General features: G+C 37.5%; 1 protein-coding gene and 1 long non-coding RNA gene across 4 annotated transcripts; both read right to left on the bottom strand.

Moving 5' to 3' along the window:
• Positions 1 to 241: 241 nt before the first annotated feature.
• LOC309879182 lies at positions 242 to 3,228 on the bottom strand. The gene is made up of 3 exons (XR_014317691.1): positions 3,210 to 3,228; positions 2,044 to 2,122; positions 242 to 293 (listed from the first exon to the last, which is right to left on the bottom strand). It is a non-coding gene; the product is annotated as an uncharacterized lncRNA (long non-coding RNA).
• Positions 3,229 to 4,642: 1,414 nt separating this feature from the next.
• On the bottom strand, positions 4,643 to 22,494 carry LOC309879181 (actin, alpha skeletal muscle B-like). 3 transcript variants are annotated; one of them, XM_082762616.1, is made up of 9 exons: positions 22,351 to 22,494; positions 19,057 to 19,203; positions 17,318 to 17,446; positions 12,923 to 13,033; positions 10,510 to 10,594; positions 9,205 to 9,366; positions 8,502 to 8,693; positions 7,173 to 7,354; positions 4,643 to 5,605 (listed from the first exon to the last, which is right to left on the bottom strand). In XM_082762616.1, exons 2-9 carry the CDS (start codon positions 19,183 to 19,185, stop codon positions 5,462 to 5,464), a joined length of 1,134 nt encoding a protein of 377 aa, XP_082618742.1. In that variant the 5' UTR covers positions 19,186 to 19,203; positions 22,351 to 22,494; the 3' UTR covers positions 4,643 to 5,461. The 3 variants fall into 3 exon arrangements, with proteins under 3 accessions (XP_082618742.1, XP_082618743.1, XP_082618744.1); XM_082762617.1 differs by lacking the exon at positions 22,351 to 22,494 and adding an exon at positions 22,182 to 22,295; XM_082762618.1 differs by lacking the exon at positions 22,351 to 22,494 and adding an exon at positions 19,656 to 19,772.
• Positions 22,495 to 23,563: the final 1,069 nt, after the last annotated feature.

The raw sequence follows: 23,563 nt of genomic DNA on the forward strand, positions 1-23,563 counted from the left end.
AGGTCAAACAAAGTAATGTGGCATTAACCAAAACATATGTTGGGACCAGAATAAGAATTTTACTTTGCAAAAAAAAATGAAAAAAAAATATACCTTCATAAAACAAAAAGATGTAGCATCCACAGCTGAACATTGCTCATTGTTGAAGTTGAAGAAGCCTCTTCACCAGAACCATGCAAACATAACTGGGGATTCTCCTTTGGAACCCCCCTGCCCTTACCTTGCTCTTCCCACCAGAAAGCTTTAGGCAGCAGGAACAGGAACACATGATGAAGATGGTTATAGTCTCATAACTAGAAAAAATGGGGAAGAATAGTCATTAGTGTTTGTTTCCAGACACTATTTCCAAGACAGCCACAAACTCTGCCAAATGCAAAACACTTCTTTTGCGTCATATCAGCTTGCTTATAGTGAGGAAATGGCATGCTTTTGGCCTGTATGGAGCTAGCTGCTGAGTGTCCTCACCTTGAGAGTCTATAACAATGACTTTCTGATCTGAAGACAGAAGTATTTTAAAGATTGAAGCTAAATTCTAGTTAGACAATATTGATACACTTACCTTGAAACAATATAGTCACATAAATTCATTTATGATTTTTTTCCCATTCTTTAGAAAAATGTGAACAAATCACAATCATCAACTCAGTGAAGTAGATCACTCTCAGCCATACGATGTGGTATTCGTAAGCCCTGATTTGTGGTCTTGCATTTCTCGGAAGATAATGCTTTACCTCTGGAGCATCTGATTTGCAGGCTGATATTACTTGCAGGAACAACAGAATTTATTAAAAATACAAGTAGCTGTTACTTAAAAGTTTTGTTGTAGAAGATCTTTCTTCTTTCTCCATCAAGCTCATCTGTTCTTAAAGACAGCATTTAAAATGCTTGGACTACCTTTGCCAGTGAGGTCTATTTAATATGATATTGTAAAGCCATGACTTGTCACAAACCTCAGGATACATAAGCTCAGGTAGGGAGGAGGCTATTTCTGAGTCCCAACTCAAATTTGGTTTGCTTATTTTTAAAGATATTTATTGCCTATAAGGCTGTAGGAAAGTCTGAACATTAAAGACTAAAACCACTGTCTTAGAAAACCAAATTTCAAAGCCAATTTCAGGAACCAGGTAAGTTCTGAATGTTTGGCACTGGTGACTATGTTGATATAACAGCAACTAAGATCCACAGAAACTCTCTCAAATTTAGGATATTTATCATCAGCCAAGCTAGTTTTTCACACGCGATCACAGTGAGGCATGCATAGCTACAACTGAGAGTTAACAGCACCCCTGGGGGTTTAAAGGTAATCTTAAAGTGAAATGTTAGACACAAAGTAGTTGGCAACAGCAGGTGAGCATTTGGAGCAAACTGTGAACTATCTTCTTGGCTAAGGTATTCCCAGCTCTCTGTAGGGCCACTTCAGTATTCTGTACAACTGTGTATAGAAAAGCAGGATTTGCATGGTGGCTAAGGCAATTTCCTCTCAGAGAAGCAGAGGTTTGCCAAATCACACAAACAACTTAATAATTTTACTTATTTTTATCTGTATTTGCTCTTAGCACATAATTAATTCTATTTTCAAAATGCATTTTAATTTTGAATAATATTCCACATGCAGATTGTTAGGGTGGTATTCAAAGCATAATCAGGCTCTTCCACACTGAGAAAGAAGTCAGCTGCAGGATGAGAATTCATACTGGAACCATTGAAAGCTCACGTCTCAGCCCCAGCTGTGCCAGGAGCTACAGATGCCAACCAAGGACTAAAGAGAATTTTGTTTTGGAGAATAAGAGAAGGAGACCTGTAGAAGGCAGGGAAGAAGAAAAGCCCAAAGAACCCTTCCAGTTGTATGCAAAAGCCATGTTTACCTCCTTTGCTACTTAGTTTCTGAAAAAAATTTTTTCCTTGCCTTTGTCCTTCTCCTAGAGATGTACTCTGGGACATGAGGTGATGTCATTGTTGCTCTATGCAAAGTCCCCTTCTGTTTGGAATGGCTTATTCTAAGCTACAGCAACATATTCTGGGAGAACATAACAGTTCACTTACCTGGGTAAGAATTGACTTGACATTGCCTCACTTCAGCTGTTAACCTTCTCTTATGCAGTAGTTGAATAAAAATAAAAAACTGAAAAGTATCAGAGAGTTTTGATTAATTTCTATTTTTGAGTTGATTTCACCTTCAGATTCTAGATTAGACTAACATTAAAGTCAGGTTACAACTACAGTAAAGAAATGCATAAGATTGATTTTGCTGTATTATTAGAAAAATGAAATAACTCAGTTGGGTTTAAACTGATAACGTATTTATAAGACCAAAATCAGCCTACACTACTTAGAAATCCCTTTTTCATTTTGTTGATGTTTCATTTCATCAGACACTTTTTTTAAACTTTTCAATTTTTTTTTTTTTTTTTTTTGCTATGATGCCTGCACTGCGTTGCATCCTTTGTTTTCACACATCAAGAAATGTAGAAGAAAGTAATGCAATTTCATGTTGTGGGTTTGTTTGTTTTTAACATGTTTTTGTGGTAAAAACACAATAATCCAGGTATTTCACTACACAGGTATTTCACTGGGGCTCTTGGAACATGTTCTGTAGAAAAGAGGTGATGAAACTGCCTAACCTAGTAGATTTTAGGGCACTGATTAGTGAGTTGTGAGTAGATACTGAAAGGGATATTAAAAAATGTAAACTGAAAATCCTAAATAAGATCCTTCATTTTTAATATTGAAACCAGGACAAGTAGTTTATTAGCAAACTGAATGGAGTTTTGCTTTGATGTTACAGAGGACTGCAAAAGTAACTGAATTCCAAAGATCTGCGTACTTAAATTTATGCCATTGAACATCACACCTACAAAAGGTCGAGATGAAAATGTAAGTTATGTTGGTTAGATAGGTGATAACAAGCCAGTCAACAGTGCTAATCCCATATGTAGTTGGTTTATTATCAACTTAAATAGCAATCAAATGAGCTTAGACCAAGATAATAAACATAGAAGTAGTACTCATTTCAGAGGCTGACATTTGCAATGGCTTACAGTTGCTTGAGAGCACATGGATACTGGCAATTTGAACTGCCTGCTGTTCAAAAGTAAGAAAAAAACAACCTATTACCCTGCAGCATACAGCAAACCTTTGAAGAATCTTTCCCTTCCAAGTCTTTCAGCTTTTACCATTAACAGGTCATTTAGATGAAGAAATGAGATTACCTGCAGCTGGAATTGACAGTAATTAGATGCATTTTCAAAAGGCAGTGGATGTTTCACCTGTGATACAAAGCTGACATGTTGCATTTCACTCATCTGTGAAGAACCCCAGTAAGCGACACCCAAGTCAGGCAGTGCCTTTGCAGAGCAGTACTGATGAACCCTTCCCTACGTGGGAAACGTGCATGTATCAGTTGCACATTGGCAATGCACAACTGAAACAAAGGCAAAATGTCATCCAGCTTTTTGATGAAGAAAGAAGAATTACAAGTTTACAGTGCAACTCTGGAATTAAGGCAACCTTCATTTTGCATTCCTCCCCTTCCCACGCAGGAGTCTGTCCTGCAGAAACCTCCACGCCAGAACACAACACAACAAGAGCAGGTTGTGCACCAGCCTAATATTCCCTCTGATGCTGAGCAGGCAGCTAACTGTCCGTGTCAGAGCACTCGCTGAAGAGCAGATGGATACTGCTCACCAGAAAATTCGAGACGAGTTGTTCATTTACTGCCCTTAGCCACAGCACTTGGGCACTGTCCATTATGCTGTCTCCAAGGATAACAGAAACTATTTACAGCACACTAGGATTCCTTAATGCTTTTGGAATGCTGTGACTTTTTTTAAAAAAGCATTGTATCAAAAGGAAAGTAAATTTATTTCTGTGAAAGCTGAACACTTTCAGAAAAAAATACACTTTTTCTAACAGTTTAACTCAGGCAAACACACTACAAGTCTGTAAATCCTGTTCTTATCTTTTCCCCATATTTAGAAAGAGAGGGAAATTGTCTTTACTGGCCATGTACCATAGCTTTAGGAGGCACAGATATAAAATACAGTGAAGTCAGAGAAAGACAAAGGGAAGGAGGGAGGGAGGATAAGCACACATTGTCCAGCTGATGGAACAGTTGTCTGGGAGTCAGGAATTCTGGATTTGGTTCTACTCCCAGCCCCCAGCACATTATAGTGTTTAATGCAAGTCACTACATCCTGAAGCCTTGCTATTATTCATTTAGTAAAAGATGACCAAACAAAACAAAACAAAAAACATGTACTGCTATTTCACAGTGCAAGTGCATCAAACTTAACAGGCTTGATTTAAATCATGAAACACACACTAAACCTTACGTCATTATCAATTCAAATTCTAAGGCATCCAGAATCACAAAGAACTTACTTGCCTGATATCTGAAGTAGGAAAATGTGACATTTATAGCTGGTTTGAATATAGAACATTATGAAAATTTGTCATCCAAGAAGATATACATTTTTATGGAAACTGTGAAACAATTCTGTTTTCATTTAAAAATTGTTTATCTAGAAAACTCAGAGGGAACGAAACAATTTTCATCATAAAATTAAATTAGAACTTAGTAATTATTATTTTATCTTTAATAGATAAACTCGTCACTATGAAAATAATGTAAGCCACATCAGTCTTACATGGGTAATTACACTTTTATTGATCCATTAAACCCAGAAAATTTTAATAACATATTTAAAAGGTTATTATTTACTCAGTAATCATTACCTTAGCATAGCACAGCAAAAGTAAAAAGAAATATCATTTCACTGCTTAGGAAGAGATGAAGAAAATAACATGCAAAGTAAATTAATCTGTTACATGTGAATGCAAAAGTCACTGTAGCTTGTTGAAACTCATTACTGTTGGGGAGTGGTGGTCACAGGGAGACAAAAGACTCCTGCCAAACAATTAAAGCATGCAAAGGAAAGACATCCATGTGAGCCCCACTGAAAGAGAATGTGCACACTAGCACCCACATAAATACACTATCTTCAGTAAAGTAACCCCCTCCCCTTAGAGAAGTCCTATCTACTACTTAGCTACATAAATTAAGCCATATGTGGCACTTAAACCTTGCATTATGTCTGAGTTTGAAAGAATTACTTTCTATGTGGGTACTTCAGACTCACCACTAATTAGCAGAGATTAACATACAGATGTAACGTGCTGCCTCCTGAATGGATGGCAGTTCAGTACATAAAAATTGGGAAGGGGAAGTCTACAAAACCGTGACTATAATTGTTATTTATCTTGGAAAACACCCATCACTGAAACATTAGCCTCATTTTAGCAATAAAAAATTAAAAGTAATATACTAATTTGTATGACACCCCTTTAATGTGCTTTATTACAGGTAGAAGAAAGCCAAACCATGTAATTCCCTCAGAGTGAATGAGAGCAGATAATGTGAGAAACAGCACTACTTATCACTGACAGTACATGATAGAAGTATTCAAAAGCACTTGCGATGGACAATAGAGGGGCCAGCTTCCTCATATTCATCTTTACTGATCCACATTTGCTGAAAAGTGGACAGCGATGCCAATATTGAACCCCCAATCCAGACAGAGTATTTACGTTCTGGTGGTGCGATCATCTAGAAAAGAAGTGCAATCTGTTGTAAATAAACTGACAGGCAGGTAACACAGTAACATCTCTGGATGAAATAACTAGGTAAAAGTCTTATCATCATACCAGTGCATCTGCATTGAAATAAAGCACCAAAGAAGTAGAAAGCTTGCCATGTTCTCTGCCTTCCACCTCAAGTCAATAGAGATGCTGTTACGATGAGCAAATAAATAATTTCAGCCCATAAAATATGAGATGTCCTACAAAACATCTTCCAAAATTTACAAGCTTAAGAAAGAATTTAAAACTTTAAAAGATTAACCTAATTTGATCACTAGTAAATATTGCAGAGTATGATCTAAGGATTTTATTTTTAAGGATAAAGTAGTCCTTTAAATGAAAGAAACAACCCTCCATATAGACTGGCCCTGTATACCCAGCTAAGTACTAGACATAGGGCTGGAAGACCTGCCACCTCTTCCCTCCTTAGCCACTGACTTGTTAAAATACATAAAGCATGCCACTGCTTCTGCATGTTCCTGTTTCCATCCCTGCCACTTGGAGTCATGCCCACTCAGCATGCAGCCCGTTGCAAGATAAAAACTGGCTCTACATTTCACACAGATTTCACTTTGGGCACTAACATAGCATAAAGCCATAATACTGCTCATAGTCTCAGGTGGCTATTTCAGCAGCATCCACAGAGAAGTCCTCCCTCCAAGTCAGTCAGAACAGACCTGACTTGGTCTTGTGCTCAGACCTGGCAGGTCCAAAGTGTCACCAGCTGTGGAGCTGTTAACACCAGTTAACTATTTAACACAAGTACATGTGCAGCTTGGTAAAGGATGACATATATAATGTTGGAAACCCAATCATGTTAACAACTTTCAATATCCTCTCTATTTTGCCCATTTTGAAATAAATTCATCAATGAAAATGCACTACAAATCTAGCTATAATTAGAAATTTTGAGGCCACCAGTTGAATCACATTTTTCTGTGCTCCACTCTCCCATATCTGCAATGGCCTCCATTGCACAGAGAGGTGACAATAAAGGACCACTGAACTTTCATTTTCTCAATTTGCCATATCCTCTGCTTATTAACGAAGCAAAGCAGTTGTGCAGTTGAGAAACAGCAGTATACACAGAGACTGCTTATAATATACAAGAGCACTGTACACTATACATTGTCTTGAGTCAAAGCTGAGAGAGTCCTTTCAAATAGCTAACAAGCTGTATACTTTGGACACTGCTTAGATTTTGAATTTATTAGTGAAGAACCCGTAAATGAAATTTCTTCCACTCTTTTCACTGTTAGCCAAGCACTGAAGTCTATAATATTCCCAGTAGCTTCTCAAGTTGTTAATTTCCCCATTGGTATTTACACCTCCTTTTTCTCTAGGCTCATCCCTACCTCTCCAAGCCCTCTTTCAGCCCTTCTTTGGCTGGTAGAAGGAAAGGAGGTTTAAGGCCACCTGTCCAAGACACAGTTCTCTTAATGGGACTCCTGATGCAGGAATTGGATATTCTCTTAAGGACATTTCAGATTTATTTTTTCAACAAAAGAAGGGTAGGAGCAAGTGTTAAAAATTACCTTAATCTTCATGGTACTTGGAGCCAAAGCTGTGATCTCTTTCTGCATACGATCACCAATACCAGGATACATTGTGGTTCCTCCAGAGAGTACATTGTTGGCATACAGATCCTTACGGATGTCAATATCACATTTCATAATACTGTTGTATGTAGTTTCATGGATACCTGCCGACTCCATCCCTGGGTGGAAAGAAGTTTTCACCATGTTATTTCTCTTTGCCCCCTTCTTTTATATAGTTAACATGAAAAGAAGGCTCACTAGTCCAAGTTCATATCCCTCACCTGTCTCTCTTAGGAAAACTCCACAAAAATAAAAAAGCTATGTGGTGCTTAGGAGAGGAAGGAGAAAGACAGTGCACACTCCTCACATTCTTTGTCATCTCAGCATAGGGCCAGACTAATATACTAACAAAATAGGCACATGAGGAAGAAAGATCCCTACTACAGTTTCAAATTTAAAAAAATATTTAATTCCTGAAGGGAAATATTTAATAATAATAATATAGAAGTATTTCAGAAAAAGAGAGTTATTACTGCAATAATTTTCCATATTGATAACCTTTTATGATGCTGTTAGTAAGAAATAGAAGCCCACTTAGCATTTCACTGGACTACTTTGATTTTGAGGTGTCAGTTAAACTAGAATGCCACTACAGTAAAGTTAAATTATGGTAGCATTTTTTTGCTGAAGAAGAGAAACAGGCATGATAAAGTTCCACAAGTAGAGCCCGATCTTTAACTACTATACTTTTCTAACTAATAAACACATTTTGACGGAGATTGGTGATCTGGGAAATCATAAATTCCATAGCTACATTTCCAATCCTAACCTTGTTTAGCACCAACCTTGATCCCTGGGAATTTTAACACTACAGATAAAACGACTGGAAAATTATATTTCATTTGATTTTTAATAAGATTAAATTACATATTTTTTAATAAGATTAAATTACAGATTAATATAATGAAACAATAAACAGAAGCAGAATCTAGATTAAATAGAACACATGAGCAGCACTGTGCAGCTATACATCAGTCAAGATAAAAAGCAGTGATCTTCTCACAGTTCTCTAAACAGCATCTTAAAGTCTCTATTGCATTTATAAAAGGTTGAAACTGTCTTAAAATTCTATTATATCCAAACTGACAAGTACCTTTTTGAAGCAGCTTCTAAAGAATTGATTAAGCAAATAGAAGCTGCATTTTTTTTTTACGGGCATTTGAGAATAAATACCTAAGTTCCAACAACTGCGGGTTTCCTATACTTTCTAAGAAATACTTCTTTTCACAGACTGTTAAATCCCTAGAAAGAAAAGCCATGTCTCACCTATGAAGGATGGCTGGAAGAGAGTTTCTGGGCATCGAAATCGTTCATTTCCAATGGTGATGACTTGCCCATCAGGAAGTTCATAGCTCTTTTCAAGAGAGGAGGAGGAAGCAGCAGTTGCCATTTCATTTTCAAAATCCAGAGCCACATAACAAAGTTTCTCCTTTACATCTCTCACAATCTCCCGTTCCGCTGCAGACAGCCAACAAGTTTTTAATCAACATACAGTATGACAGCTAGGACACAGGTATTCTTGGGCACATTTCTCTGGGTTCATGGTGATCATACAGTCCATTGAATTCTGATCTCCCTGCTATCTCAGCTATGTTACTTTCCATTTCCATTACCAAAATTCTCTCATCCACAGATAAAAGACATGTAATACTACAGAATACCATAAAGTCTAAAGTTAAAAGTTTTATGTCTCAAAATGTTGATCAAACCTTTAGACGTTCATCCATTACCAGCTAATAACTTTGTTCTTTTGTCTGTGGAACAGGTAATATCAAATCCAGCAACCAGTTAAATTTGTCAGTGAAATAGCATGTGCTGAAAGGCAAAGCCAGGAGTATCCCATTAGCTATCCATTAGTTAACTTTGAGATAAGGATTTTGATGCATCTTGCCAGGTACAGGATTCCAGCATAATAAGACAACTACCACAGCAAATGCATGCAAAGTGCACACAAAACACAGCTTATTACCAGTGGTGACAAAAGAGTAGCCTCTTTCTGTAAGGATCTTCATGAGATAGTCAGTCAGGTCCCTGCCTGCAAGATCCAGTCTCATAATGGCATGAGGTAAGGCGTAGCCCTCATAGATAGGCACATTGTGTGTGACACCATCCCCAGAATCCAAAACTATCCCTGAAAAGAGAAAGAAAAAGAAAAGCTGGTTATTTTTCACTGAAACAGTCTCTACATTCTCCATATTCTAAGTTGAAACGTGCAACAACAAGATGCTCACATGATGATTGTTCTGTTATTCTTATAAATCAAATGCTGTTCATGTGAGATGAAGTTGTCAGCACAAACTAAGTAACTGTGTCTGGGAAAAGACATGTAACATTCAGCAGTTTGACTGTATTGTTCTTACGGAACAGATGCTACCAGTAACAATCATATACAGAGTCTTCCATTTCGGAAGACCCCTAGCACTTCACAGACATTAAATAATGTGTAAACTGTACACAAAAATCTGTCTGCCATTAAAATAAATCACTCCATGAGGAAAAAATATAACAACTGTTTATCTGTGCACAGACATCACTTACATTCTTGAATAAAAAAAGAAGTATATATTTCCCGCTTAAAATAAGTACAGCATTTCTGATATCAAAGACACACATAAACAGTTGAGTTTTAAACCTAAAGCAAGTATTTGTGACATGTCATAATTCATGTAGGCTGGTGATCTTTTTATACAGAATTATACTGTGGCATCAGGCTACAAAGACAGATGGTATTTTAATTCTTTTTTTCAAAGTATATCAACACTGAAGGGTTGCTAAGAAGTAATTTATCATCTTAATGCCTGATCAGATTCTAAATGGCAATAAGAATAGATCTCCATGCTAATTCTAATGATCGCTTAACAACGGATATCAAGTTAGGTTATTGAAATTCAACACTTAAATGAAATATTTTCATTTAACTACTGAACAGTATTTTTCTTCTACTGGGAATGGAGCTTAACAATAGAGAGGCTTGAAGTGAATAAGAAGGATCTGCAGATTTGGAACAATCCAGTTAAGATACAGCCTCTATGCTGTGTAATTAACGGCAGTATCAAGCTGTATCATTGTTCACCTGCTCATGTAGTTGAATTGACTTGATCTTTTGAAGCAGAAAGACTTAAGATCCATACCCCTATATTCAGTTTCCATACAGCTATCAACCTTTCTTAATACACATCTGATGTCTGTGATACACAATCAAGATATCCGTGTACGTGCACACATGTACTCAAGGGAAGGACAGGTGGACAACACGACTCCCAGAGAGACTCACCAGTAGTTCGTCCAGATGCATACAGAGACAGCACTGCCTGAATTGCTACGTACATGGCTGGCACATTGAACGTCTCAAACATAATCTGTAATTAAGGATTTGCAAACCTTTAGGATCTGCACTAAGAGTATCTGAAAAGACAATCTTTTTATTCTTAAATAAATACTGCCAGTTACTACTCCCAAGTCGCCTCCTGACCCATGGCTCTTCTGTGAACAGCACACTAAATTTTCTTTAGGGTTTCATAAAAATCACTGAAGTCAGTGGATATATTTCCATTAACCTCAAACTAGGTCCTTTTGTTACTGGTAATATTCACTGAAAGTGATGTTTTTTCACCTTGATGGCAGGAATGCAACAATACTGCTGTCTGACATATATTTATATATATGTTTATATACATATTTATATATATACATGTGTGTGTGTGTATACATATATATATATGTAAGACTTGTAGGAGACACAGCTGGAAGAAACTACAAGGAATAATCTCTATACCCAAATCAAGGAAGAGTCAACCATTCCTGACATAGCTTTTGTTCTGTCTCAGAAATTCCACTGCTGGGGCATTCAGATTCCTCTGGCAAACAAATCCAGTGACACACTGTCCCTAATATTGTAAGGCCTTTCTTGGTGTCTAGCTAAAACCTCACTTGGTCTGGTTTAAACCCATGACATCTCACTTTGCCCCCTGCAATCACAACAGTTTGTTTTCTCCTTATGGTGACCTTAACCATGATCTCTCATCTTGTCCCCCATCTCTACTCTAGAAAGCTTCAGTGCTTTCCACATTCCATGTCAGATACACTGACATTTTATCTGACCAGAAGGAATATTATTCGTTCCCAGCTGGCCTTCCACTGGAACTCTGCTAAGAAAAGACATTAAGGGAGGACAGGGAGTGGCTTTATTCTTTCTAAAACCAATGCCATGTAGCCTAGGCAGTGTCACCCCATTGCCAGAAGCACTGCTATGACCACATCTCACCATTCTGTCTGTCAAAAGTGCGGAGCCACTGGAATCAGGGGATTACATTTAGACTTTGCATTTCATAAACTAATACCTTTGCCAGTAAATGTATTTTAATGAAAAGTATGCTGTCAATTAAATAATGCATTAATTACAATATTTCAGTTAATTACTGTAATGAATTTAATGCAATAAGCAATAAACAGTAAGCCTTTAAACAATCTTGAAAACAGGATTTATCATCACAGCATAATGACAAAGAAACAGTCCTAGACATGTCTACTGTAAAAAACACACTTCCTGGTTGCTATAAACCAGGTTTTTCTTATGTCTTGTTGTTATTTATTATCTCCCAGTTGTATTATCTTCCAGTAACGTGTGCTGTCATGCTCACTACTTAATTAGTTTATTTACACTGTTACTAAATTAATGCATAATCTTCCTATTCAATATACACCAGAAATGTGCACAAAAGGAAGCTCAAGGCCATACTTGATTTTCCCAAATGACTTTACACCTATATCTGTATTTAAATAACATTTACCTCTGGTTACACTACTGGTTAAATCTACAACATGGACTTTAGGTCAGAAGGCTGCTCTAAAATACACAGGCTTCAGAGGTCTACATTTGGTTCTGAGATGAGTTTGCTAAATCAGACTGGGCATGTCTGACTACAGAAATGTTTAGCAAAGCATCCTTTCAGATTGAATGCTTCTACATAATCCATTTTCCCAAGCCAGAACAAAGACTACTTTTTGAACACTTCTTCCCCAGTCCCTGAAGATGTGCTTGTTAGGAGATCCACAATTCTATGTGCACGTGGCCTTTAAAACATCTTCAAATAAATAAATAAATAAATAAATAAATCTGCAATTCTGATATTGCGATAATGAGCGCTATGAGGTAAAAGTGTTGAGAAAGTGACATTCTTCAGAGTAGAAAAGCAATAGTTTCTACAGCTTAAGCTAAGGTTTTGGGCTATTACAAACTCAGTCTCTGTAGCCAGAGGTAGACATATAATAGGTGTCACTGATCCAAAGCGTAGGTGACGAGCGTACAGCACTCACAAACCACTGCACTGAAAGTCACTTAATGGAAGAGGAACTGCTTTGGCCTCCTGTCCACACCTTCCCCACATACCGAGCCACACACACACAGCCTTGTAAACAAAGAAAATCACTTACAGCTACTAAGAGGCTAGTTGTACACAGAATGCTTCTACATGCAAGAACAAATCATTTTAGGGACATTCAGAGAACTAATATGTAGCAGAAACTTTTGCTCTCATCATGGTTCAAACAGCATGCTCAGTTACTAACCCTAAGGTCTGTATCTCCCAAATTAAGAAAGCTGAACATCCAGGACTATGTATACCATGGCTGTTTCTCTGCAGAAATGATCCACAGTGCAGCATTCCCACTTGATATAGGACCATTACCTGAGTCATTTTTTCACGGTTCGCCTTCGGGTTCAAGGGGGCCTCAGTGAGCAGCACAGGGTGTTCTTCTGGTGCAACGCGGAGCTCATTATAGAAAGAATGATGCCAAATCTGAAATGAAAATTGCTCAGAAAAATGGTCTGAAAAGTATTCCTTCTGTGCATATAACAGAACTACATAAAAAGTTTTTCAGATACAGTCCAAGTGAATTTTCTACAGACGTATTAAAACAGAGAAAAAGCATGCGAAATTGAATGTGCTAAATTCCATTCTATTTTATTTCAGAACCAAAACCACTGGGATTTTACCATATGTAACAGCAGAGCATACACAAGGGAGTCCTGCCAGGTAGGATTCCCCATGCAGATGATGGATCATCCCCAGTAAAGAGGAGCACTGCTGAATTCCCAGCCCCAGTGCTCTGGCACTGGAGCACAGCCAAGCACTGAACTGCCAGATCTGGAGAGACTTCTCCACTTCAAGCTGCTTGGAGGAGGAGATCCAGTTGCAAGTCATTGCCAATATGGTCTTTATAACTCTAATTATTTCCACAAAAATCAAAAGCCTTTTTTGCCACGGATATTCCATCCAGTAAACCCTGAATCAAACTTTCATTTATTATAGAGTAACCACATTTCTTATTTTCTGTAAAGCACCATAGTATTTTTCATGTTGGAAGGCATTACCTGATCAAACAATAATGGCTTTGATTGTTCTTCTGATACATCAAGGCCCTTATTGTCTGAAGACTGGGGTTATGAGAAACTCAAGGGATTTTTTTTCTTGATGCCAGCTCAAAGAGAGATCATTCAGTAACATGATGAAATATTTTCATTTTCTCATTTAATTCTTTCCTGTACTTATTTTTTCCTCTTTTTAATCATAATCCAGCTTTGTTTGACCCAAGGAACTTATTTCTGAGCACAATACATCAGATTTATAGGTAAGTTTACTTGATTAATATCCTAGAAACAAGTATTATCAGGCTCCAAAATGAATTTAAATAGAAAAAAAGATCTTATCTAAATTGGAAACATCTACAAAGTCAGCAGCTGTCCAGAGCTGGAATTACTCATTAAGAAAATTATGAGCCCTGAGAAAAAATTCCATTCCTTCTCAGTTCCCTTAAAAAACTACCACAAAACAAAATAAAAAGATGTTTCCACAACTGGGGCTTGGGGTGGGGATGTAGGCCATCCTCCACTTGCAGGTTCAGAAAACAAAGACGGGGAAGTTGAATAAAACAAAGTAATCATGTAAAAGTTTAAAAAAAGGACAATGTGTGTCAGATATAAGGAGAATAAAAAGCCTGCAATTCCAGACAGGAGAGACTTAACTGAGGACAGAGAAGGAAACCTCAATCCATACATAATTAACAAAGTACTGAAGATTTCAACAGTGAAGAAGAAACCTGTATGAATAAACTAGGACCCTGCTGAAATCTCTGGCATGTTGCAAGTTTTCCCTTAAAACCAGGCAGGATTAGGCACTGTACAAATCATTAGATTTGATCTAATGATAGTCATAACTGTAATGGATAATGATATTCCACGAGAAACAAGAATAGCCCAGTGTTGATTTTAATAGGTCAAAAGAATTAAATTTAAGCAGCAGGCACAATAGCAAAGAGAAATTACTGAGGAAGGATTATTCTAACACTTAAACATTTATGTAGTCATCAGAGCCAGAAATCGCTCCATTCTAATGCTTCTCCTCCCATACATTGTCAGCTCAGTAGCTGTGAACAAATTAACAGTGATGTACAATGCCCTGTATTATTATCCCGTGGAAAACGGAGCACTCCCAATTTGAATATTGTGAACTGAAGCACATGAGAAGAAGAATGCTCCATTTCATTGCCTACACGTTCTGCCCTTGATTCACACGAGTGTCTGTGCATCCTGCAGCATGCTTGCTCTCTCTTCCTCTCACATACATGCACACACGCTCATGCTTACTCACTCACTCAGTGACCCCCCTCTTTTTGTCACGTGTGGATGGCTAGGCACTGCACTGTTATGCCTCTGTCCCATTTTTTTTGGCATGTCCCCCAGTAATTTTCTTGTTTATTCTACAGCATGATGTTTTTCAGTACTTTTATTGCCAAGTATGCAAAAGAAATTCAAAATTTGGATCAAAACCCTGCAACTGCTTTAAAAAACATGGGGATAAAATATATCCATAGCATCAAAACTTTGGGAATTGCATTTAAGAACTTCTCTCAGACAGAAAAGCATGCACACGTGTTTTACTGAGCTTCAGTGGAAACAGATTTCAATGGGATCATACAGCTGACTGAATCAAGAGGGACTGTAAGAAAAAATATATATATGCAATAAATATATTATATAAAATGTTATATATATTTTACATATATATATTTCTTTATTTGCAACAATCACAAAAGTTAGCAACACTGTTCTCATCTCTCACTGCCTTTATCTCATGCTTCCTTCTTTTTCTGTTTGTTGCTCATTTATTTGAAAACTGCCTTTGCTTTCTGTCCCACTCCTAGTCTGAGAACAACTCAGATTGGGGGCATCTTTCCCAGCTACTGCATTTTGCAAGCTGTATGTCTGAAGAAAGTTTGAGCTAGGAATTCACTTTCACAATTAATTCCTTCACCTATTTATATGATAAAGAAAGAGAGGAAGAAAAAAAAAATGTTCAAACCACAAGAACCCATCCAGTATCCTGTCATTATTCAAATTCCAGCACTGTCTGAAGCCTCTACCACAGAACACCCCTGTAGGCCATTCCCCTAAGAAGGGGGAGGTCTGGGCAATAGGCTACACTGCAGCACTGCACTACACTACAGTAAATAAAGCACATGCTGCATTTTCACCTCCTTTGATACCCTTTCCTGACTACATTTTATATAGCCTACTCCAGTATCCAGCAATACCCAGAAAGGGAACGAATACCAGTATATGTAACACACAGGAGAAATTTTAGATGCAGAGACCAAACATTGAGAGAAGAACATAAAAGAGTGACCTCCAATTTATTTATTTATTTTTTTTTTAAGGTAAATAAACTTTCCTACTTGATGTAGGAAGCAGGAAGCAAATATTAGGAAGAACAATGTAATGGGAATTACATTCTCATTCCTATATATCCTACTCTGCAGAAACAAGCAAGGTGCCCTCCCTCCCAAGAAGGAGTGCAATAATGAAATGCAAATACTATGCTTCCATCTAGAGGAGTAGGTGGGCAATTTATCTCCAAATATGAACTCAGAAACTGCCATTGCTTCTGTATCAACTTCAGTCTGTTCATCTGGAACACTGCACTTAGCAATTTGGGTTTATGACCACAACACAATGGCTGAATTATCTGATGTTAGGTATACAGCTATACCTCATCTCAGCAAATGCAAGCACAGGGTACTACAGGCCCTGTGTCTTCCTTTCAGTGGTGTTTTCCACAGGAAGACATGACTAAGAGCATTGGCTTGTGTTGTTTTCTTCTCAGAGCACTCCACCTGGAGATGGCACAGGACTGAGTTGCAATCCTGCCCCTACAGCAGATGTACAGCATTTCCAGAAACAGACAGACGCTTACTGCAAAGACCAGGACACCTGTGACATGAGAGAGACTTTGCACAGTAAGAGTGCCCTCTCCAGTGCTTGTCATGAGCACACCTCATTGCCCACACCAGGTCTGAGGCATCCTTAGATAGGCATTTCACAAAAAGACATTATGCAGGCTGAATGCCAAAAAAGCTGTGCCTGACAGGGAATACAGCAGCCTTATCACCACACAGATGTTAAAATCTAACTGGAATCAGCTACAGTAAAACATGCTTCATGAACAAAAGCCCTCTACTCAGATAATTAGTATAGGGATAGGAAGCCCAAATCTGTCCTCTCCTCTTTAACTGGCAGCGAGAACATCCTACACAGCACAACACATGGGCATCACCCATGATCTTGTTCATGTAGGAAAGAACTGAGAAGGAAAAATCATCCCTCTGCCTCAGTTTTGATCCCAACTGAAGGAATATATCTTTAATGTTTCTCTGATTCACATCTGATGAATGGCAACCTGTATGGTTGTTACTTAAGCTACTTCCTATTATCATCACACCAAGTTCTGCATCAGTATGAACTTCAGGACTGAAAATAGTAATTATAAAGCAAAAAATACTTCTATAACCTACTGCCAAACCTAATAAGTGTTGACTTTTTAAAACAGTAACAATTCTAGAAGTGCCAAGACCTGATTAACAACTGGATTCCTGGACTAACATATTGCACTAGACTGAGATTATAAATTCTTCATGGACTTTTCCTCTCATTTGCAAGAAGGATTATGGCATTTATTTATTATTATTTTTGTCTTAACATGATAACATGATGCTTCATTGAAATTATATTAAAAATTAACACCCACCTTTTCCATGTCATCCCAGTTAGTGATGATTCCATGCTCAATGGGATATTTCAGTGTCAGGATCCCTCTTTTACTTTGTGCTTCATCCCCTACATAGCTATCCTTTTGACCCATTCCAACCATAACACCCTGTAAAGTATGTTGTTCTAATATTAGTGCAGTTTATCATGCACAGTAGAGAGAACATAATTTTTAAGTTAAAACTCCATGTGAAATACTTTACTTGCTACTGCTACCGATGCTCTAGCATGTACCTCCACAAAGCCAAAAATGGGCAGGAAACTAATTCACTAAAAATGTGAATTTATTGGTAACCACTTATATTAACCCCTTTGACAAACCCACCAGAAAGCACAAGGCAGCTTCAGAAATGAAGTCCGGTATCTCACACTGGGCACAATTAGTAGCTGTGCAGGAGCCTACTCTAGACAGGTATCAGTAAATTCATAGTTTCTCCAGAAGAGGTGGATCCTTTGCAATTTCACAAAGAAATACGTGAAAGGAATTATAGGTGAAAAAGGAAGATTTTTTTTTTTTTTTTTGGCTCCCCAGATTGGCTTTACATATTTGCTTGCACTTCGTGTCTAGGCAATTCCACTGCTGCCTTTAAGCAGTGAGACTCTTCCTTGCTGGAGGACTGGTTTAGAACACAAGTAAAATGAAAAACACTTGGTTTTGAAAATTTTTGAAGATTAATGTTCTTTTGTAAAATGTTTAACAAAGGCATTTTCTGAAAGAAAACTTATTAAACAATAGTTTTAGCAAGTTCATCATGTTTGCATTAGGAATTCTACCATACTTGCCCCAAATAACATACTATGTACAATGTTATTCAGCAACTAGCACAAAAAATATTTAATTTTCTCCTGGATATGTTTTAATTCCAAGGATTTAATAATGCAGTCACTGAACTGCTTCACTGTGCAAAATTACCTGCCAGCTCTAATCACTAATAAAAGTCAGTGAGCAATTCTAGAAGTTAAAGAATGGACATGTTTTCAACAACTGACATTTAAACTTTAATAACTCATAGAGTTGATCAAAATGCATTCCTTAAAATGCTAAATATTTTACACCCGTCAAATCAAGCTTATTTAACTCAGCAAAAGAACAATGAGAACTTCAAGGGAAGGGTTTTTACACCTCAGAAATTTAACATCTGACTCAGTTAAGAATAAAACCAATGAAAACCTGCATCTTCTTTTTCTAAAGGAACTGTTAGAAAACTAATTAAACAGCAAGACCTTTTTCAAGTTCATGAAAAGCTACATTTATCCATACTAGTCCTGTTTGAGTTGATTAAGTGATGTGCTAGAAATGTTTTTGGAAGGTTAATGGGCCCTGCCGTTGTTTAACAGAACAATAAAAGGAATTTCCTCCTATTATTCATTTGGTTCCTCATGTTAGCAGCATTCTGCTTTTTTTCTTTGTATTGATACAGCAAGTATTAATTAATCCAGCAAGCCTTGCGTTCATTTTTTCCCCTGAAAGACACCTCCAGGTCATTAAAACACTTATGTTCTCCTATAGTCAACGTTTTACAGTTGAAGACTACCTTTTCCAATGGATTGAAAAATTCACCTAACAGTATTGAAGACATGCAGCTCAATCCACCGGTTCTTAAGCTAAATTCCCACAGATGTGGATGGGAGGTTTGTCTGAATAATACTGATCTTTTGTCACTGCCACAAGTCTCAAAAACAAGAGCAGACAGAGCTTCCATTTTGGTACCAACAGACCTGATGTCGAGGACGTCCAACGATGGATGGAAATACAGCTCTTGGGGCATCGTCTCCTGCAAACCCAGCTTTGCAAAGCCCAGAACCATTGTCACAGACAAGGGCAGTGGTTTCATCATCATCACACATGGTGCCTCACAGCTGTGGCTGCAAAACAATAATTTGAGAGAGGAGAGGGGAGGGAGTAGATGGAATGGAATTGGACAGAAGCAACTCTCCACCTTTTAGGCAGCAAATTGCTGAAAAAAAAGAAGAAGAAAAAAAAAAAAGAGGAAAAAGACTGAACCTAAATAGCTAAGTCTATACAGACTCAATATTAGAAAGCATGTTAAGCATCCACACAAGTTTCTACTTGAATAGATTTATTGAACCAAATGAATGAAGATGTTCAATCTTGATTTCCAGAAGAGAAATCTCCTCCAATATAGCCTCAGAGTCCTGTTCTGTTCTTTGACTCGGTGATCATGGGGTAAGTTCAGCAAAAGGATGCACATTCAGCTCTTACATGGACCTCAGCAGGTATAACTCCCTGTCTTCTGGGGCCGAATTACCTTCTGGAAATTCTATTTGTTAAAAACAAATTAATCGCATGTGCCTACCAGTTACAATGTCAGTACTCAAACAGTAAACGAGCTCCTGAACATTCATTCCTTCATATGCTACATTTATTCCCTAGTGGCATTTTTAAATTTGCCTTTTTCTTAGAGGGCCATCATCAATCTGAAACAAGCAACTAAAAATAACCCCTACAAGAAGTTTCATGAAAGTGTTTGCCGTGTTTTTAAATGACAGCTACTCTGTAATGTTAAGTGCTCACTAAAGGATCCATTCCATATTTGTAAATGGTAAATACCTTATCAAAGTGGCTATTCTGGGAAACAGAACGAGACGTGGCTGGCACAACTGACCCAAACCAATGAAACTTTAGGGTTGGCCAACATATCAGGTGAAGTCCTGAACTCATTGAAATCCATGGCAAAACTCCCACTGAGGGAGGGCCAGAATTTCACCAAGACTTCTGTTTCAGATTCCTTGTTTATTTTTAGGGCTGTAGGATTGCCTCTTTAGGCAGTCAAGAAGAGGGAAGTACTTTATTTTTCCTTCTCCAGCTACTTCACTCAGTAAGGAAGAGGTACGTTAGGAATGAGAAAGGAATGAACAGAAAAACAGAACTTACCCAGCAAAGTCCTCTCCCTAACAATGCAAACAAGTATGTGACTTCTGATAGCATTTCAGTTCCACCTAAGCAAGTGCCATGCACAGGGGCAGGCCATTAGCAGTGGCAGAGCAGCCAGTAAAATTCAGGTTTTTCCCTCAGACCAAGTCATTCTGCCCTACCTGTGGGGTTTAAAATAGTCTCATTCTCTTCAGAGGATCCCTGCAATAATACTGAAGTCCCTGGACATTCAAAACCCAGCTTTTGTCACAACAGACGACTGCGCAGTGACAGTAGGCTGCACCCCTTCTGTATCAAAAGAAGCTTGAGCTGCAGGAAGTTCCTGGTGTTCAATCCTTTCCCATAGGTTTCATGGAGTAAGGTTATGACATATAATTGATCAAAACATCGTTAGATGAAATAGAAGCATAATTAAAAAAAGATGACATTATTTTAAAATAGCAGTAATTGCTTTAACTGTTGTTGATCTGCCTATGAGTAGAAGATTCCTTCCCTTAAAAAAAAAATTTATCACATAAATTTGCTAACAGATTTGATTTAGGAACATCAGTTCCAGTAGTTGGTATTTCTGACCATTCATTCCTGTTGCCATGAACCTGCTTTCTTCCAAAACCCTAAGGAGAAGGCTTTTAGAATGCAATAAACTAACCATTTACCAGCTTTATACAGCTTTACAGAACTGTATCCAGACTCTGATTCCATTGGTGTGAGCCTGAAGTGAAGGAAATTTGGTTCTTAAATGCAGGAATTGCATCAGATGAGACACTACAATTTCAAAGTAGAGATACTGGAAGTAGAGAAATTCTCCATGGCTCTGAGAGTTCAGCATTGTTCCATGGTTTTAAAGACTGGATATGACAAAGATATTTAGTCCTCCATGGTGAGAAATAATAATCACTTTCATTCATGAAAACAGCATTTTATATGTAACCGTGCATACAGAACTAATGTCAGTACAGCCATACTCAAGGAAACAAAATTCAGGGGTAAACCCCAGTTCATCCTTACAAGCTACACTTTGGGGTGCTAACAGTAATGCACTTTACATCCTTTATTCAGTATTGATTCAATTCCAGAGAAGTCACTGAAACTTATTAAGAAAATCAACAGCTGAATCTGTTCATTTCTTGCTTAAAAAAATAGCAACAACATTGCTTTGCTTATTATTACTTGGTCATAAGGTAAATGATAAAGAGCACTACTGAAATATAAAACCTTTCATTGTCATTATTGCTTTGCAGCTGCTCAATTTATAGGTTTAATAATCACTTCCACAAAGCAGTCATTTGGAAATCTTTTCACTAGATGAAGTTCCAAAACACAAAGACTTTCCTAAATTTCCTTGATTTTTAATTTCAATTTCTTCTAATTCCGAGTCCAAAATTGAATAAAATTAACAGAAAGCTTCCCCTTGGTTTCTACTGGTTTCTGCGTAATATCCAGAGAGAACTATTAAAACTTTTAAATTGCTTAGCTCATTCTGCATTTTGTATGCATATTTAGTGCTCACTAAATAAAACTCCTTATTGTCTGTGCTGAAGACAGATACCTTAATTATCTATTCAATCAAAACCTCAAGCCTCCGTGCCTCACATAAGCCTGCCCCACAACACTTGCCCATCCCTCCTTGCTCCCCAACAAGTTCGGACAAGTGTAGGTAGAACTGAAATTAATACAGAATTAATTAATTCTCAAGACAGCACACATTTTATGTATGTAGTCTTCCAGTACAAAATACTCCGAGAAAACTAAATGTGACAGAACACATTCACCTTGTGCTTCAACACGGTTTCTATCGTTGCTGCTCATAGTTAGTTGTTCTGTTTGCACTTAAGTTTTTTTTCAAGCCTTCAGATAGACTAAGAAGGTTCTACTGTACACCACTAATCTTTCCAGTGATGAGAGACATCTACATTTCCCTGCAATCATACAGTAAAATCTGAATTACCTTACACTAGGAGACCCTCTGGAATTCCTTCAATGGCTGAAGCAAGCTGTATCCAAGTCCACAGTTTGGAAAGATGAAAGTGTACATATCCCCAAAAGATGTCAGACAAGTAAAGAGAAGCATTAAAATCATGAACTGTAATACCAAAAACTCTCAGGGCAGTACTTACCCAGGAAATGGTGATGATTTGTAAAAGCGTCTTTGTAAATGAAGTGATCTCACCTTCCATTACATTTATATCAGCTTCAGGAATGGTGTTCACAGAATATCTACATGTGTCAAGCCATTTTTGGAAGCTTTTTTTTTCAGTTTGTGCTTATCACAGGAACAGCATAAAGGTCTGGATAAATTAGGGCAGAATTTCCACTATCTCTGGATCCTTTCCCACATGTTAACTTGCAGTGCCTCATGACATAGGGGTTTTTTGTCATTGTTTGTTTGTTTATTTATTTATTTATTTATTTATATCTCCCTTGAAGACAAAAATAAGATGAGCAAGACTGGAAAGATTTGTGGTCCACTGTTGTCGCTGGAAAGGATTCTACTTCACTATTAACACAAATAGCTAAGAATAGTTCATTATCATCCTGTTAGCAGCCATCTTCAAGCTGGAAAAGGAAAAGTCTTACCACGTACAATACTCATATTTCAACTGTACTTGCTGTTTGTTTGTGTGGTGCAAAGCCTGAAAATAGCTGACTTATCTCAGTACTTGGGTGACACTATGGCTGAAAACAGGGACTGAATCAGCAATAAGTCATTCAAAAGAGATGACCAGTAACTATTCCACAAAAAATATATATATATCTATTACATAGGAATATATTTGACATATATAGGAATACAGACCACTAACAGGCTAAGAAATATTAAAAGATCATCAAGAGAAGTTTCCAGGCGTTAACTAGAATGGTAATTATGGCCAGCAATATTTCCCATTCCATGTGACGAAAACAAATGATGCAGAATATTAGACACAATATGGCAGATGTTAACTCTGCAATCATCTAGTGCCAACCAATGCTTTCTCACTTGTAACGTGACTGCACAGGAGACCTCATATACAAGAATCTTTGCACCATAAGAAGATATTTCACCTCATTAACATCTATGTCAATCTTGTATCAGCCCATCAGTAAAACTGATGCAATCCTTCCATTTTCATACTCACTAAATTTTTCTTTTCCCACAAGACTTCAGTCTAGCAAATAGGAAATCTTTTTATGACTTAATGCCTGCTTCTTTAGCCTTGGCTTGTTTTGAATGCATCTCCATTTTATACAGACACGAACAAAACACAGAACAAACAGCAAACAATACCAGGAGAAAAAACAACTTTCTAGCTTCAAGTGACCACAGTCTTCATAATAAACTGTCCTGGG

The sequence above is a fragment of the Aythya marila genome (assembly GCF_965140915.1).
Source record: "Aythya marila genome assembly, chromosome: 5".
Taxonomy (NCBI): Eukaryota; Metazoa; Chordata; class Aves; order Anseriformes; family Anatidae; genus Aythya; species Aythya marila.